Genomic DNA, 18,644 nt, shown 5'->3' with positions numbered 1-18,644 from the left:
GAGTCTGTAGACAAAGGTCATCCATACTCTAACCTCTTGAGAGTTTGTGACCATCTCAGCCTTTCAAAGGGTTGGGGGAGGGAGTCACCACCTTCTATATGTGATCATGAGGAGAAAATGCTGAAGATGGTCATACATATTAGTGTGCCTTCCAAAATGGCCCTCCAGCTGTGCCATACGGCTTTGCATTTATATTTAAGGACCACCAAAGGTTATCTGTGGACCAACAGCTCTATGTGATGAATCAGAGGTGATCATCCCAAAGACCCTGGCCTAGCACCTTTCTCATGTGGCTAGGGAAAGGCAGACACTTTCTGATCCTGACCATGGGGGTGGTATCCTGCAGGAGGATCACATGGGAGGGGACTCTGGTCAGACGAATTGGGAGAACCCTCTAAACAACTTCCCTAGTGACCCTACAGAGTTAATTGCCAATTATAAAGTTGAAATAGTAGATAAAAAGAACAAGAACTTTGGGGAATTCAAGTTCCATAATGCCATGGGTACTGAAACGAGGAAGAGGGGCTCAGAGGCACAGCACTGCAGCATGCAGTCTAGTGTTTCTGACAATCTACAACTGAGCAAGAATGTCGACTATTTAAATCCCCCTCATGTGCAAATGAAGAGAATCAGCACTATTAGTAGCAGGAGAAGTCATCAGCGGCCGTGTATGCAGCATGGGCAGAACAAAGACGCTGGGACCACTGCCTTGGACAGGTGACGCCGGGGGCGCTCTTTAGTAAACTACTAGCTGCCAATAGATCTTTTAAATATTGAATTAATGAAAGAAAGTGGTTTTGGCCTAATATGCATATGAAGAGAAAATGAAAGGAGAAAGTTTATAACTGTCACTATCCAAGTAAAGAAAGAGTAATATTTAAAGAAGGCTGTACATACAATGTCCTAAGGAAAAGGGGGCAGTATTAAACCCGCAGTGTGACCATCAACGGCAAAGTAAAGACGGTGCAGTATTAAATCAAAACTGTAATCAGTATTGCCAAAGCAAAGAGGAGGCAATATGCAAGCCAGCTAACAGCCAGCATTGCCTACGCCAAGGCAAGGTCATTGGAAGTAAAAAGGGAAACAGCTTTCTTGGAGAGCGAAACTTGAATCAGAGACATTACCCACGGTTACCTTGTGTGATAGTGGAAACCCAGAGTTGGCAGGAAAGTTACCCTCCTTGGGGAGTGTGTCAAGGGGGAGAGAAACAAACTGCATTGCATGTGGCCATTCAATCATTGGAACAAACAGCATCAAGGGGTGCTGTATCCTTATGGAAGAAGTTGTGACTTTTACTGTTATTGAAAGTCAAAAGAATTAACTGATGTTTGAAGTAAACCACATTGCAGAGTATTTATAGTAGTGGTAGTCCACCAGGAAAGGGATTGTTAGTGGTAGTCCTGGCAGGTTAGTGAACCAGTAAGAAAGCATTGAAGTACTTCATTGTGGTAAAATTCTGTGGTGGAAGAAAGTGGCAAAGCCACTAATGTGTTTGATGAACTGTGGTAAACCCATCCTGAAGAAAATATTGTTGTGTATAAAGAAGTGTGCAGTAGGTGTCTTTCTCAAGAGAAGAGAAATCATATTGAAATGTTCATTGGAAAGTGAAGACAAAGACTTTTTGTTTGATAAACGAAAGCCTGTGGAAACTATGTGATGAATTTTGTTTGATTATAAGACAATCACAATGCCAAGTGAAACCCTCCTGAAGTAAAGGAACTTTCTGTTAGAAACAGAACTTGGTTATTGGAAGAAACCTTAGTGTGTTCCCTTTTGAAGTAGCCCCTGATTATTGGAGGGAACTTTATTCATTGGATCTTTCATTTGAAAATTCTATTTTAATCCTGGGGAAGGGGATCCAACCCTGTTCACAAGAGTGTTTGGTTGCAATTATAATGTTGTTAAATTTGAACAGCCATAACTACCTGTAAGATTTTGTTGCATGTATACGTGTGACACACAGATACCTTTTGATGTTAGAGTGTTTACCCTTAGCCTTAGTTCCATGGGTAGGGAATCCCAAATTAGGTCAGGGAAAGCAAGGAGTTTGTCACACCCTTTTAAAGTAAATAAAATGGCTTCTTCTGAAAAACCTATATCAAGTTGTCCGTCTGGCATTTCTGACCCCTCACATCTGTAGAGAGAGCATTTGTGAAAGGGCCTTGAGTGAACAGGCTAACTGTATAGTGACCATAGTGAGCCCCCAACACCTACCCACTAAATGACTCTTCAGGCACACACTACAAAAAGTCTATTTTTATAATGGACTTACTCAACATACTTACTCCAATGCATTGTCTGTCCTTGGTTAGCCAATCAGTGTAGGGTCCAAAAATGTTCTACTAAACCATACAACAAGTTTACATCAATGAACACATCTCTGTTTTTCGTAAGCGGTGGGGGGGGGTTGAGGAATGGCTCCATAAAAAGTGGTTAGATAATGTGCAATAGCCACAAAAAACGATCCTGTGGTATTATATGTGCCCTCCCCATCTAAGGGAAGCATCCCATGCATAAGGAAAGCAGGATGTTGGATATACAAGCAGTATGAACATTCTGGAAACCTATGTGTGGCTATAATAGCTATTGTATATGTTGGTGATGCAAGCATTAGTGGAAAATAACAGCCCAGAGAGACAGATCTTTGCAATTTAAGGGTAATTAACTGGATAGACCATCACTAAGGCATAGCGCAAATACAAGGGGCATCATATTCGCTACTTGTGGCGCGTAAAATTTAACGGGCCCATTGGTGGTACAGTGAGGGTGTATTTTACATGAATTAGTTGATGTATACAAGCGAAATGCTTTCAGTGACCAAAAGGCTAGTATATTTGCTCTACTGAACGAATTCACTTGCTATGGAATTAATTGTGGAAAGAATATTCATTATTTTTTAGGCATTCGTGTATTGAGGGACTGACTTAATTGCATTAAGGATGGAAGCACCAGATCAGGCGACGCGACCTCCCAGGAATAGACAAGCAACATGATTGGGAACTGAAAGCTGCTCAGTGGCACGTTTGAGAGGATTCAACATGTCCAGGGGACTATGATAATGAGATTTGCACGCCGAGTAATTTCCAGACGGTACTGAGCTGGGCCGCCGGTGCCAGCTGCAACCTCCCTGATGATAACATTCTTAGATTGTTTTAATTTAGACTTTAAACCATTCCATGGTGGTCCTGACCAAATTTACTTCATGTTTTGATCCATCCTTTGACGAAGCAGAAAATCAATGTGCTAATATGACACCTTCGGCGAGCAAACCCTGCCAATAATGGCAGCGTCGGTTCCGCCGAGCCGTGTTATTTCACCATAAGGGAGGTGGGTGCTACTGGCTTTTGAAAATGAAAAAAAAAGGTAACTTGCCTTCGAGCAGCAATCCCTCAATTGTCAGAGGAAGCTCATTTGTATTGCTGGTGGTAAACATTGAAAAGGGTACTTAGAGCGAGCGGCGCAGGCTCTCTGCTGGAAGGTAGTTTCCTTTGTTTTCATTTTCGAACGTCAGTAGCACATGCGTCTTAATGGCGGTGGCGGGGTCAGGATTTGGATCCTAGGGACACAGTGGGTCTTGGGGAGCGCAGTCAAGTAGAGTGCAAGTGAACGCGGGCTTTTATCCGTGAATACAACCCCCATTCTCCCGAGAGCCTGTTAATTGCACTAGTTTAGTCGTCCTCCAATAACCTATGCTCAAACACAAGGAGCAGCAGAATTCCCACATGAGCCTCTGGTTGTTAAAGTTCCGTCATCTTAATCAGAAAAAATGCCAGACATTGATTCATATGTTAAGATTCTGGATCACCCAAGCACTGGTGGCAGAAAATAATTGATGCAAATGTCCCTAGATTAACACGAGGCAAGGAAATTCGGGCTAGTTGCACTTCGATAAAGGGGTAAAAAAAAACTTTAGCTCCACCACACAGGATGAGCAACACAGCAGCCACTTTTACTCACTAAAACAGGCAAAACTTCCATAACAATAGGGTATATAAAAACTCCCAACAAAGAATATGAGCCAGCAGGCACATAAGGAGCCACTCTCTGATCCACCCACACAGCTTCTCGGCTATGCTCGGATCAGTGGTACCAGCTTTCAAACAGGGAGTAAAATACTCCCACATAACAACATTATTGGGACCTCTCTCTGCATTAGACAGTTCTCCAGTCATCTTCAGGGGTTTCTTTCATTTCCTTGTTCACATCTGCATTTAGAATTGTGAAAATAATACCCTGAGGCCGACTTTGTCATTTCTTTTTTTTAAACTGCCCTTCACATAATCTCAACCGGGTGGGTAAAATGCCAGCCAGGTATGAACAGGTTTAATAAACACCACCCATACAGGGTTGTCTTCATGGTTCAGGGCAGGTCTTCTGAATGATTTCTTCTTGTATTTCATTGGTTAAAAATCCCAGGGAGAAGGCATCTAACAAGGCGGGTGCACATGGCAACAGGAAAAGATGTATTCTCCTCAAATGTTATGGTGTAAAACCTATCCTGGGTGCCCTTTCATTTAAACAAACAACAGTTACAATACTTCATATAATCTAACTTAACAGTAACTAAAGCGATGGTACACACTAGTCAAACTCACAATAAGGTATTACAAATGGATATGCGTGTCGACCGATTCAATTGCTCCATAACACAATACGAACCCATCAGAGCTTATGCTGTTCTATTTTGATATTGATATTTTATTTGTATCGCGCGCATACACGTGCAATTCAGAGCGCGTGGAGGCAAGGAAGGGTAACCAGGGAGAACAAAAACAACGATCTTACTGGGCCCAGTGACAATCATTTCAGGACAATAATTGGATGTGGATGCTGTAAGGCAAGGTATGACAATCCATCCCACTTCTTTCCCACTCAAATCTCGTCTCTGCAATATAGTGTCCAGAAGGTTTATTTTAGGATAATCCGCCCAGAGCGCTGTAGTAGGGATGTACTGCCCCATCTCACTATGGCAGGGATGTAGTGTGCCTCTCACTATGATAGGAAAATAGTGCCCAGCTCACTATGACCGGGATATATTGCCCCTCTCAATATGATAGGGAAATAGTCCCCAGATCACCAAGTAGGGATAAGGTACCTAGGGAACCATAGTCCATGTCGCAGGACATCTGGTCCAACAACAGTGTGCCCTCCTATACATGCTCTGCAGATCAGTGGTCCCAGAAAAGAGGCCACATGGCATTCCAGATCAGCGGTGGCTTCCCCTCGTGGCGATCCTGTTTCTCTGCTGTCCTGCCATCTGTTACACATGCCCCACCTTCTAATTTCATTGGCCTTTTAAAAGGTATGTCGTCATTTGTCCTTTTCTTGTGGCTGGGATTGGTCCTTTCCTCCTCACCTATGTCTGCTTTTGTCTCCTTTCAATGCTTCGGCTCAGAGGTTTGAAAGAGCCTGGCTTCTTAGGGACAGGCATAGGTTCTGCCTCCTTCTCCTGGCTCTGCATCGTTGGATATCCTCGGTCAATCATGCTGCGGCCAACCCAGCTCCTTCGGATCCTCTCTCACACCACTTGGTCCAATGCGGATCCCATAGGGCATACAGGATCCTGAGTCAAGAAGTGTCAGCTAGCCGCCGCTCCAGTCCTCTGAAGCATGGCCTCTCTGATCCTTCTACTGGTATGCACCTGCAAAGGTCCCATCTGGCATACTGTACTCCACGGTGTGATAGGCTACGGTATGCAGCATGCTGTTTGCAGTTACCAAAGCAAACAAGGCTTCCAAAGGGCACCAGGTCGGGGATGGGCCACTTCAGTTTAGTACAGTTCAATTGCTTAGTAATCATCAGCTGCAGGTGTTGCTGGTTATGGGCACTCAAGTTGCGATGTCTCTACCTATTCTTGCAGGATCCACGCATGGACAGCAACAAGGCTTTTGGTAAGGGAAGTTCTTTAAGCTCATGACTTGGCTGTGCCGGATATGTCAAGGTAAACGAGCCCAGCGCAGGGCCTCTCTCTCTTGCTAAGGACAAGAATGAAGGTGTTTGCAAACAGTGGCCGAGGTTTACTGTTGGGCGCTGTAGGGGAAGGGTGCAGTTCTGCAGAGGTTCCGCACAATTCCTCTTTCTCTGAATGATGACTCTACAGATTCAGGCGGCATCTTGCCGAACTACTCACTGGGACAAGTAAGCCAATGCAGCATTGGCAGATGGAAGGAATCTCTTGGACGCTTTAGTAAGGACTCCAGGTCAGCAGGTAGCAGGTGCAGGATGCAACCGTGACTCACAAACTACTGTGACTTGAATCTCTGCCGCCTGTGATAGCAACAGCACTGGCCAGAAGGTTGTGGGAGTCTGTGGCAGCATTTCACATGCCACTGAGTGCAAGGGGTTGTATCCGTATAGATGAAACGGAAACTTTCTTCCATCACTTGTCAATGTGGACCAATCAGTGCATTTGAGAGCATGTGATCCTGTGGGTGAAGGTGTCTGGACCAGTCTCACTTCCCTTAACTGCTTGCTGACCATTGAGCATAAAAGAGACAGGTTACAACCCGAGAACTTAAGAACTTTGGAAGGATTGCATTAAATACTTCAGGTTTTCCAGTAAGTTTCCTTTTCCTCCAGGTCGAGCCTACAATATCAGGTAGTTTATTTACTTCCATTGCAGGTCCTTACCTGTTACCGAATACATTTTATTTGTTTTAATACACTGTGTCTGGACATTAGGTTGTTTATACCCCACTGCCATTTGTATAGTACTAACTTCATGTACATTTCATTCATCTTTCCATAGTGAAGCAGTAATACTCTATGTAGGGTGACCAGATTTCCAAAACGAAAAACTGGGACGCTCAACAAAATAAAAGAGGGACTACAACATTGCAGCCCACCAATTGCCGCCCCTCCCCCAACACCCAATCATATATCCAGCACTTCTCCTTTCCATATCATCCCATTTGTGCAGTTTCGTCTGTGAATCTTGGCATGGTAATTCAAAACAAGCGTGTGCGATAATTGATATGACATGGCTTGCTGTACAATCATTTCCAAGCCAGTCTCTGTGGCACAGTCAGTAAGTGTTGTGACTTTGTGACCTGTGCCTGAAATGCTGGGGGTTCGAGCCAATCCTCCAACTTCAAAATTCTGAAAGTGTTGTTTAAAATAATTACAATTTTAATTACAGTAGCCATCCAACCATGCAAACCCCGGACGGGGTTTCTAAAATGAAAAAACTCCCGGGACGGAGGGCGATTTCCCCGGACTGTCCCGGGTAAACCGGGACGTCTGGTCACCCTAACTCTATGCTACTACGGAAGCAGATTTTGTATCTCGGAAGGGCTCTCAGTACCAGCAAATGTTACTGCTATCTTCCCTCCCTGCTAGATTTGGTGTCCTGAATTTTAAGTCTACTCTGGGTCTGTTTCGTTTGCCCAAAAGGTCAATGTAATCAAGATTTAAAAAACCTAATATCCACACCAGTTTAGGAGGATACCAGTAGGTTTATAAAATATGCTCACAAAAATGTATGTTTTTTTAGACAATTGTCATGAGTAGAAATCTTCAGTATGGTGCTTCTCTTAGATGGTAAATAACTTTGAAGTCTAGTAATTCCAACCGATCGACCAATGAAAGCAATAAGGGTGTAATTGACACTGCATGGAAGCCCCGTGCCACGCCTCCAATCGCTTCCAAAAGGAAACTCCATCTGCACAATGTAGGGAAACATTCCACCATGGGCATTCACGTTAGTGCCTTCCAACATCAAAGTTCAGAAAACTAGATTGACTTCAAATTTCCAACCAAACAACAGAATTTGAAATTGTGAATGAACTATCTGAATTTTGATTGCCCCCTGATGGACATCATTTCATATCTCATTGGCAGTGGGTGGAATTGGTACACCCTGGTGCTCCTTCAGGATTGAGCATTCCCCACTGGCTGACTGTGCAATGGGAATTGTACTGCACGTTCCCGGAAATTCAATATCGAGATTGGCCAATAGGAATTGCTGTTAGTCTTATTGAATTTGGCCACCTGACAGTAATCAAATAGATCACAAATGTGCAAAATTTTATTTTGGAACATTAGTGCCCGGCAAGGGAGGTGTGGGGGCCTCCCAGCCAATGAAGAGTCTCAAGACAGGGTCATTACCACACATGGAAAGGCTATGATCCAAGCCTCCTCAGAGCGGGAGGCCGACATCTTCTCTCACCAGGAACAGAGGTAAGTGCGCTCCCTGCATACCTTACACCTTCCACGACACCCCTTTTCCACATATCTGCTCCCCTCCCTACCCCATCCCCACTTAACAGCGCTGCTCTGTCCCTCACCGTTGCTGATTAGCCGCCATGGAAAATGAGAAGGGACTATGTGTAGGTCTTTCTCCCGTTCCCTAACAAGCATTTTCTTTGTTTATTTTTTTATGTATTTTTTAATGCCCGACATGGACAGGGAGAAGAGACTACGTGTAGTCCCTTCCCGCCGATCCATGGTGTCCATTTTTTATTTTTTTTACAGTTTGTTCAATGACTGAGCATATTGCTTTAATCAAGTTCCCAATGCCAGTAGAAGAGTTCTGAAACAATCGGGTACCGTTATGTCTGCACGAGAAGTATCTGTGGAGTGTACATGTAAAGGTGCACTATTCAGATATGCAAGCGCAAATGTCTGTGTTCCCTTCTGCACATATTGGGAGTAGATTCGAGCGCCTGATTGACATGGTGGGTAGCCCGATATTTTTGATGAATGGAGAATTCTCCATTGTGGTAGAAAAGTCAGTGATTCATGGAGTAATTTGTAAAGATTGCTGATCGAATAGTGATGGAGGATGACGCAAACAATCTTTCAGTCTATGTTTTGTATTGGTTTTAAATGGTGCAATGTATGTTTATTATTATAGATACTTGTTGGGATACATCTGTTGGTAAAAAATCTCTGCAACAAGGGAAATGACTGTCTGTGAATAGGAGTATGTCACAAGGGGCACATTTAATATATTTGAAATTGACATGTGTCCTGATGAAGGCCTGCTTATACACAATGGAGGAAAGTAACTAGGTGGCTGTATCCTCTGCTCTGGGCGAAACACATGGTGTCAACAGTATTCTTTGTTCATTTATCAGTAAGACGTGGCGATCACTGGGGGCCAAGCATTTATTAGGATTTGAGCAAGCAATTGCTGCCACCAAATATCCCGTCAATGGATGTTTTCAGAGATAGGATAAACACAATTGACGCAGCTAATTGTATGAATTAAAGTGGGAGGCTGGCCCATTATTTTCATAATTTTTCTAAAATATAGACAATATTGTAATGTATATTACAGATATGTTCCAATGTAAAACTGCACTAAGAGCATTTTACTAACCCCTTGAGCACATATGTTTTCCTGAAAAGGGTTTTAATTTTTTTGTACTTAATAAAGAATGTTTTTTACATAGCATTGACCTCTGAGGCTGGCAGTCCGTGTTCTTAACTGATCTTAAAATTAGACAGGGTCTCGCAGAGAACTGAGATTTGTGGGTGGGCATCCACAGAAGGCTTCCTTGACTGGGGTGAGAACCAAAGAGGTTTCTTCCATGGGGCAGGGACACAACAAAGCCCCCATTTGCATTGCAGAGCAAAGTCCATGGACGACCAAATCTAAAAGGCTGGGCAAGTGGCAAAAATAGACCGTTTAGACTTTTTTCCCTATCACGACAAGTGATATTTTTTTCTGTCTTTTCTTTATTACTTTACCATCCAGTGTCTTTGTGAATTAAGTGGTTTCATGGAACCCACACTGACGTCAGTCTTGGCCAAAGCAGGAATATAAAAACATTAAATAAAATAACATGTAGGATTTAATAAATGTTGACATTTATTATTTATTATTTATTTTATACATAGTAAAATTATGTGAAAATGTTATCATTTGAAACTTAGCCATTATACAAATGAGAACTTATAACTATATATTTTCTTTGCAAATTCACTTGTAAAAACCCCACAAAAAATCTGTGTTCATACTATCACGGCTTCAGCGATCATACTGACTCAAAGCTAAAGCCCTTGTCAACTCTCTTGTTGATGAGGATCTTACGCAACATGTGGCCACGCCCACTCACGCCAAAGGTCACATTCTTGACTGGATCCTCACCATGAATGCTCCCATTATTTATCTCAGCCATTTACCCCCTACCCTGGTCTGACCACTCTCTGATGGAGTTAGACTCATCACTCTGCCATTCCCACTCCCCCCCCCGCCCAGCCATCCGGCCAACCACACACCCTCTTCTAACTCCACCATGGCTCGCAATGCACACAAGCTCACTGACGACTCCTAAGCTCCAGGCTCTCCAAACCCCATTGCCCCTGACAAATAATGACCCTGAAATCCAAGCCGACCTCTAAACTCAGGCCTCTAACACACTATGGCCGTACACGCCCCCTAAAAGCTCAAAATACTAAAGCACACACGCCAGCAAACATCTGGTCGTAGGAACATCTTGTCATCCTCTGCAGATGCAAAAGAGCCCTAGAACACCTATGGAAGAAGCACTCCACCCTATCTAATTGTGTTAATCTCTCCATTGCCACCGAAATCTACAAAAAGGTCGTAATGTTATCCAAGGCCAACTCCTATAACTCCAGAATCACCAATGCCAAATAACTTTCCTCTATTCTCAAAGAGGTAGTGAACCCTGTCCCCTTACTGCTCCAAGACCCAGTCAGACAAAAAATGGTGTTCCACCATCCAAACCACCCTTTGTCAACAAAATGGACACAATAAGGGACAAAATTGCAGCCAAAAAAGCACAACTCGCTGCTAAACACCTGCTGTTGAACTCACCTGCGCCCCCTATCTCACCCAAAGGCCCCCGCCCACTCCCTTCAGTTTCTCCCAAGTATCACAAACGAATGCACTCTAAACTATCCACTCACTCAAACCATCCAACTGCAAGGGGGATGGCTGCCCTGCTCATATCGTCAAGCACCACACCACTACACTTACCCTGTTATTACTGAATTCATCCACATCTCCTTCCAGACCAATTCAGTCCCCAATAGCCTCAAAGCTGCCTGGGTTAACCCTGTACTTAAGAAAACCTCGCTTGACCTTAGTTTCCATATCAATTACCGCCCCTTACTCAAAATTCTAGATCATATGGCCTACTCCCAAATCCAACCTTTTTGTGAAAAACGGCACTTGCTGGGGGTGAGACAATCGGGTTTTAGGCCTAAACAGCACCAGGACTGCCCTGTTTGACCTCAAAATCCAGCTAGAAAACATCCATGACTCAGGGAATCTGCCTATTCTCTACCTCCTCAACCTCTCCACCGCCTTCGATTTGGTGGACCATGATACTCTCTGCCACCACCTTAGCTCTAACTTCCATTTCTGCACGAATGCCACCACTTGGGTTAAATCCTTCCTAAGCAATTGCACTTCTCGAATATTTATTGGGAACTCTGCAGCAGACCCCATTGCTGTACCCATTGGAGTCCCTCAAGGCTCCTGCCTCTCTCCGACCTGCTACAACATTTTATCAAGCCACTATTCAACCTTCTTGACTACCTTGGTATTTCCTACACCAACTTTGTCGACGATACTCAGATCCTCATCCCGATTACAGGTAACCACCATGCTGATACTAGCTCCATAAATAGGGAAACCAACATCATCCAAAATTGGATGGCCACCCACAATCTGTGTCTCAATGACGACAAAACAGAGCTGCTCATTGCGGGCTCCCCTTTCCGGCTCAAAAACTTACACCACTCTATGACCAAACAAACTAACGCCCTAGCATCTTCCATGGGCTACACCTTTAAGCTTATCTCTCTGAGCAGACAATTCCTCACTTCAGACAACTGCTTAGTGCTTGCGAGGGCCAAACTGGACTATTGCAATGCTCTTCTCATGGGCACCACTGCAAAAAACCTTGTTAAACCCCAACTCCTTCAAAATGAAGCCCTTTGTGCTTGTGCAGCTCTGGGTTTCCATCGAACCGATCATATCTCATATCTCAGCATCCAGACATGATGTCCAATGGCCCCCCGTCAGGGCCTGCATCAATTTCAAAATGTTGACTATTGCACACCGCTGCATACGCAAAGATGTTCTGCTATATCTTCACAACAGGACTGCCTCGAAACCCCAGGTGCACCCCCTAAGATCATCGGCCAGCCTGACCCTGGTCAAACAAAGATTCAAAAGTAAAATAGCGGGAGGCGTGAGCTTTTGTGCCACAGCGCCCTCTCTCTGGAACAGTCTGCCACCAAACATCAGAAATGAACGATCTTATCTGACTTTCAGAAAACTTGTGAAAATGTGATTATTTAACAAATATGACTAATGCCAATATGTCTCTCTACCTTTGATTTAACTCCATGTTTATTCTGTACAAACGCTGTGATACGTCGGGGTCTGTGCGTTACACAAATGTAATAAATAAATAAATACAGCTTACTGACATATTCCAAAAAAATTACATCGATTTGTTTTAAAAGCACACAATAAAAATTACACAAATTAACTTTACTGACTCACGGAAATACATGGCACTATTTAAGAAAATAATTACAACCCGATTAAAAATCAACCATTAAAGAGTTAAATTCTAGAAGAGATGCGTCCATATTCAAGCCTTACCGGATTCCCTTGTTAAGTGCAATGCTGTGTAAGGAGAGACGAGAGATTGCCGATATCACCTAGAAAAATAAAGAAAACAACATATGTGATCAGTGAAAAAAGAAATGTGCAACACACAATTCACTTTTCATTTTTACAAGAGAAATAAAGCAACCCACAGAACTTATGTATCTCTATGACAGGAAGAGTGTTTAGATCACACAGAGCTCCTAGGAGACAAAACAAACTTACCACCGGGCATATCTCCTCTGCCACGGGGCTTAGCTCCTCTGCCACTTCCAACCAGAATCAACTCAACTAGGTAGGTTAAAATCTACCGCCAACCATCTGAAAGCAATGCTGTTCAAAGGCACCTGGCCCTTTCTGTATGCAAAACATCACAATGCTCGGTTTACCCAATCCAGAGGAATACACTTAAGCAATAGGACCCGAGCAGGGGGGTGGGGGTCCTTACCACTTCAGGTAATGCTCCGGGGCCCATAGTTCTAGGCCAGAGCGAAGCGAGGGCCTTAACGAAGGCCCCAGGTATTACCTGAAGCGGTAATGTCCCCCCCTGCGAGGGGCCTATTGCGATTAGTTCCCCGGCCCCGGTCCCTTTCCATGCTGGCCATTCAAAATGAGTGGAAAAAGGTAAACAAACAAAATGGCCACCATGGAAAGGGAGAAGGGACTACAACTAGTCCCTTCTCCCTTTCCATGGTGCCATTCAAAAAATAGGGAAAATGTAAACAAACAAATGACTGCCATGGATAGGTTACATGTAGTCCCTTTTTCCTTTCCATGACAGCCTGTTGCGGATCGGGAGCGGACGCGCTGGGTACAGAAGTGTTCCCAGCGTGTCTGCTTCTGAAATGAACCAAAAAGAAGGTAATTGGGGTTTGGAGGGTGGCGAGGGGATTGTTTGGATTGTGGGGATCGAGGGGAGGGAAAACACTTACCTCAATCCCCGGTGGGGGAAGATGGCTGCCTCCAGCCATGTGGTGGCTTGGAGCGGGGATTACCCCATTCCGAGCCTCCTCATTCGCTGGGGGACTGCCACACCCCCCTGCCGGGGACAGAAAGGAAAGTAATGTTAAGAGAGGGATTCCTGGTCAGGTAAAGCCCCGGCGAGGGCCAATGAGATTGCGTGTTACAATCACATTGTCCGTCGCCGGGTACTAATTTTCCATAGAAACACTTGTGTACAGGTGCATTATAAATGACATATCATATATTGGCCATTAATTATTTGCTCACACACAGTACGGGATCAGCGGCATCAATTAACACCAAGTGTTATATTAATTAAAGTCTGTAGTATGAGCATGCATAGATTCTGCCGTTAAATAGTGTGAAAAAGTGAATATATTTTTAGGGCAAAAGACTTGACTTTGTTGATCTCTGTGACATAGATGAGATGGGACGGTCTGGCTATGTGGTCGGACGGTGGTGCATGGAATAGGGAGGGGGTTGGTTATAAAAAAAAATGCATAAGCAAATAAGATCGTCAGGGCTCCCGATTAAATCATTGCTAGGCCGAACTTCACGCAGCAAGGCAAATAGAGACCAGTGATTTCTTCTGTTTTGGGGGGAAGAGAAGGGGCGTGTCATGGTGCAGATACACACACAGAGCGTACCTATTCCAGCAGATCACTGTGCCAGATGTATTATTCTATAGAAACGTGCTGTCAATCTATCAACGCAACCACCTGTCAAGGTTGCCCAAATAAACACTATATAGAACATTAGAGACAGTAGATGGACTTATGTAGAAATGGTTCAATTTTAAAAATCTCAAAAATGAAAACATACAAATGATTGTTCATCTCTGTGTACACCTCCCAAAGGATATGTAGTATCTATACTAAGGTTTCAATCTAGCGCATCAGACAAGAAATACATGACTCATAGAAACTATCGTAAGAAAATGACCTATGACCTACATGTGTTTCACACTTCTCGTGCTTCTTCAGGCCATAAAACAAATAGAACTAGAGAAGACATCATCAAACAAACTTTCACTAATTCATTAATGTCCGTAATAATAGCCTGTCAACGCTTAATCTCATCTTCTTTTTCGGTAATAATTTCTCAATGAAATTGTAAAAATATTTCCCCTATACTGTTACAATACGAACTGTATGTTCCTTCTCTGAACCTGTGTCTGAGAACCCCACTGGCCCTTCCCTCACATTGTAATCCGACCCCCGGGAGCCATCATCCTGAACCCATATTGTATTGCTTTTTACAAGCATCCTGACCCCGTAAGCTATATTTCAAGCATCCTGACACCTTATGCTATCAAGTATCATGAAACCAAATGCTATCTTACAAGCATCCTGACACCATATGCTATCTTTCAAGCATCCTGACACCTTATGCTATCTTTCAAGCATCCTTACCCCATACGCTATCTTTCAAGCATCCTGACAGTTTATGCTATCAAGCATTCTGACACCTTATGCTATCAAGCATCCCGACCCGGTAAGCTATCTTTCAAGCATCCTGACAGTTTATGCTATCTTTCAAGCATCCTTACCCGATACGCTATCTTTCAAGCATCCTGACACCTTATGCTATCAAGCATCTGACACCTTATGCTATCTTTCAAGCACCCTGACACCTTATGCTATCAAGCATTCTGGCAACTTATGCTATCAAGCATCCTGACAGCTTATGCTATCTTTCAAGCATCCTGACCCCGTATGCCATCTTTCAAGCATCCTGACCCCGTATGCTATCTTTCAAGCATCCTGACCCCATACGCTATCTTTCAAGCATCCTGACACCTTATGCTATCAGGCATCCTGGCACCTTATGCTATCTTTCGAGCACGTCTTTCATAAAAACCCTTGAAAAATTACTTTGTGTACTGTCTCAGATCTGGAAACAGGAATCAATCATTTTAGTGCCCCATCACATTCTGTACAATCAACTAACATACCACAACTGTGGGCAATGCATCCTAGCACCACGGCACAGAGATCCTGTCTGGACCCAAATACCAGGGTATTTCCAGTCTGCAGACATTAATAAAACAGCAAAGTTGTATTGCATTTTCCCTCACTCCCAACTAACCAAGCCCAGGCCCCTCTCTTTCAGTTCCACCAGAGCACCTAGCGTCTATGCAAAGGGCAGGGGAGCACGGTATAAAATCGAGCAACCAATGGCTGTTGCTGCATGCCATTGCTTCACCCTGTCTGGCTGATACATTTGGAATTTGTGTTGTTTTGTGTGGTTCGTGGAGTAGAGATCAAATACACCTCAATGTTTTTTCAATTTATTTCATGTTATTGTTTAAAGCACATACCTAGCTCGAGAGCAGCAGAGCACTGTATATAGGGAATGGGTAGCCAGCGTACAGGCTGGCATCTTTTAACAGCAGCACAGTCCTGTGTCGGTCTGTTCATCCACAGTTTGAGAGATTTGCAAAATTGGACAATTGTTGGGCAATCTGAGCAAATACCGGGATCGAGTTCCAACAGCTAAGGGCGTGGCAAGAGAAGGATTGTTTGCGGATGAGATGTGATTCGAGCTGGTTGGTCGATTTGCTGTGCGAGGAGTGGGTGCCACCAGATATGTGGAGCTTAGCCGCCAGGTATGCTTGTGTGCTGCTCGTGGCTGCTGTGCAGATGATGCATGCAGTCTTGAAAAGTGGCCTGGCCTGGAGAGGAAGCCAGTGTAGTTTGCGGAGGGTGGGGGTGATTCGGTCCAATTTCCAGGCACCCATAATAAGACGTGCTGCAGCAGGGTGGACGCTTTTAGGGGAGCAAATGAGCAGCAGGGGACCCTGTCAGGAGGGATTTTCCCCCATCAATGTGCGAGAGCACAAGGGCTTGCACTACGGTCTGGAAGTCCTATGGCAGGATTTTGGCCAACACTGCGACTATCTAAATGAAGGGGATTCTACACACATTCTGCTGCTGCTATGTAACTGTGAAAGGTGAAGTCTTAAGCAGATGCATGTTAAGTTCCTTTACGTTTCCATCATGCTGGTGAAAATGAACAAATCAAAACACTCCTGAAATGTGATTTTTGTGTAAACTATTGTGAAAACAAAGGAGCTGCGGAATTACCTGGAAAAAAGTATAAACAATTTGGTAACACTGCTGCCAATGGGAATAAATTGGCCCATATCATTTTGAATATCCTCTCTGGAGGATAGCTCAGTGGCATCGTGCTCACTTTGGAAGCAAGACGACACAGAGCCACACAGGTTCGATCCCCAGGGTCCTCGCTTAGAAACCTCTGGGTATTAAGTGCGTTATAAATAACCTATCATGTCATATATGGCCTCCTGATTCTCACGATCATACACTTCACAATATACCATCTTTCCTGGCTTCATAGCACATGTGACACCTCGAGTCAATAATGGCTTTTCAGTCAACATCACCGTGCAGCTTGAGGTTTTCTTTCACATTAGAAGTGCAAACCCTCAAAGTGCTGCTGAGTTAAGTGCCAAGACTAGCTGAAAGTGCAACGCTTGCAATGGGGCATCAACGTTACTGCAAGCACTGGGGAGGCCTTCCACACCAAACTTAAAGTCGTCCTCAAGAGAGCAAGAGTCAGGCTATCCCTCCCTAATCTGCATAATAAACAACCTTAATAAAGATATTCCTCCCAATAGCCCTGAAGCGGAGCCCATCCGGTGGATCTGGGCTTCGAGCCAATTCTAGAACGACGTCCCCGGGAAGCGGTCATGTTTGATCCACACAAGAGCCATGGGGAGGTGCCCTCTTCACCCTGCAGCTGCCTGCCCCGCCAACAGCTTGAAAGCGCCCAGTGTCGCCGTTTGCTACCCTCTGCGCCCACGTTTCTTTGCATTCTAACTTTAATTAATTCGGCTAATTTGATCCAAGTAGACCGAGCTCGAGTGACGTGCAGCTTCTTTTTATTTTATTTATTAATTTATTTTACATTTTTAAAGTGCTCACACAGCCCGCGGGCATCGAGGCGATGTTACAAGAATTTTTTGTTTTTTAGTTGCGTAATTGTTTTTGTCTTAGTTGTGTATTTATAACGTGCTTAAACACCCAGAGGTTTCTAAGCGCGGACCCGGGGATCGAACCTGTGTTGCTTCGTGTCGCCTTGCTTCCAAGGCGCGCACTTTGCCGCTGAGCTATCCTCCTGGGAGCTTCTCGTTCCTTCACCAAGTATTAGCGTCAAGGATTCAAAATGGCGTTCTTGAACAGTGAACAGTGATCCGACTCCATGGACCCCATGCACGTTTGGCATCCATAAACATAGGGCATGGTGTGCTTTTAAATTTGGCTCCCCAGTTTCGCTGGAGCTACTGCACATATCTCAGTAGGACACATGCACCCAAACAGCACCTACACAATTAAAAGGCATGAATGAGGTACATGTATTAAAACAACCATAATACCAGGTGTGAGCATTTCATAGACATTTCAAATGCATCCTCCCTACTACAGGTTCCCCTGGGGAAGAGCGCTACAGGCCATCAACAACACACACATGCTATAGGAGCACAGTGCTTTCCTTTACCCCCAGTGCGTGCCATGAGTACGCTTTCACTCTATTCTGCCTGGTGCGCAACACAATCCCCGGCAATGAGAGTGGCGGTACAAGACCTACTGCCTGTCCCCCAAAACGAGGAGGAGGGAGAGGAAGAGAAGGAGGAGGAGGAGGAGGAGAGGGAGGAGGAGGTGGTGGTGGTGTGCGCGCGCACTTGAGAGGGCTAACAAGTGCCACATGCCACAACACCACCCAGTAGCCATCCCTGGAAGTTGACCTCCAATTGTTCTGGGAAGATAGCTCAGGGGCGACACGCTCGGCTTGGAAGCAAGACAATGCGGAGCAACACAGGTTGATCCCCGGTCCACACTTAGAATCCTCTGGGTATTAAGCACGCTATAAATAACCAATCACAATCACAATTCAGAGTCTGTGAACATTGAGCGATGCATTGTACATGTGCACGTTAGCTGAATAACATGTGAATGTGTGCTCCTGAACATGATCTACCTCTCACAGGGCAGTGCTATTTAATACATAGCTTTACCAATCCAAAAGACACATCTCTCAAGGATCCAGACAACCACAAGCGCAT

General features: G+C 44.4%; 1 protein-coding gene across 2 annotated transcripts in view; it reads right to left on the bottom strand.

The window, feature by feature from the left end:
* Positions 1-18,644, bottom strand: part of VAV2 (vav guanine nucleotide exchange factor 2) — a 1,354,235-nt gene that overhangs the window by 590,602 nt on the left and 744,989 nt on the right. For both annotated transcript variants that reach the window (XM_069609623.1, XM_069609624.1), the window contains exon 3: positions 12,590-12,648. In XM_069609623.1, the coding sequence (XP_069465724.1) occupies positions 12,590-12,648 (59 nt within the window). The remainder of the gene's footprint in view (positions 1-12,589; positions 12,649-18,644) is intronic.

This window comes from Ambystoma mexicanum, chromosome 8, assembly GCF_040938575.1.
Source record: "Ambystoma mexicanum isolate Mex_15411 chromosome 8, UKY_AmexF1_1, whole genome shotgun sequence".
Classification (NCBI taxonomy): Eukaryota; Metazoa; Chordata; class Amphibia; order Caudata; family Ambystomatidae; genus Ambystoma; species Ambystoma mexicanum.
This window is presented reverse-complemented; position numbering and strand designations above follow the sequence as displayed.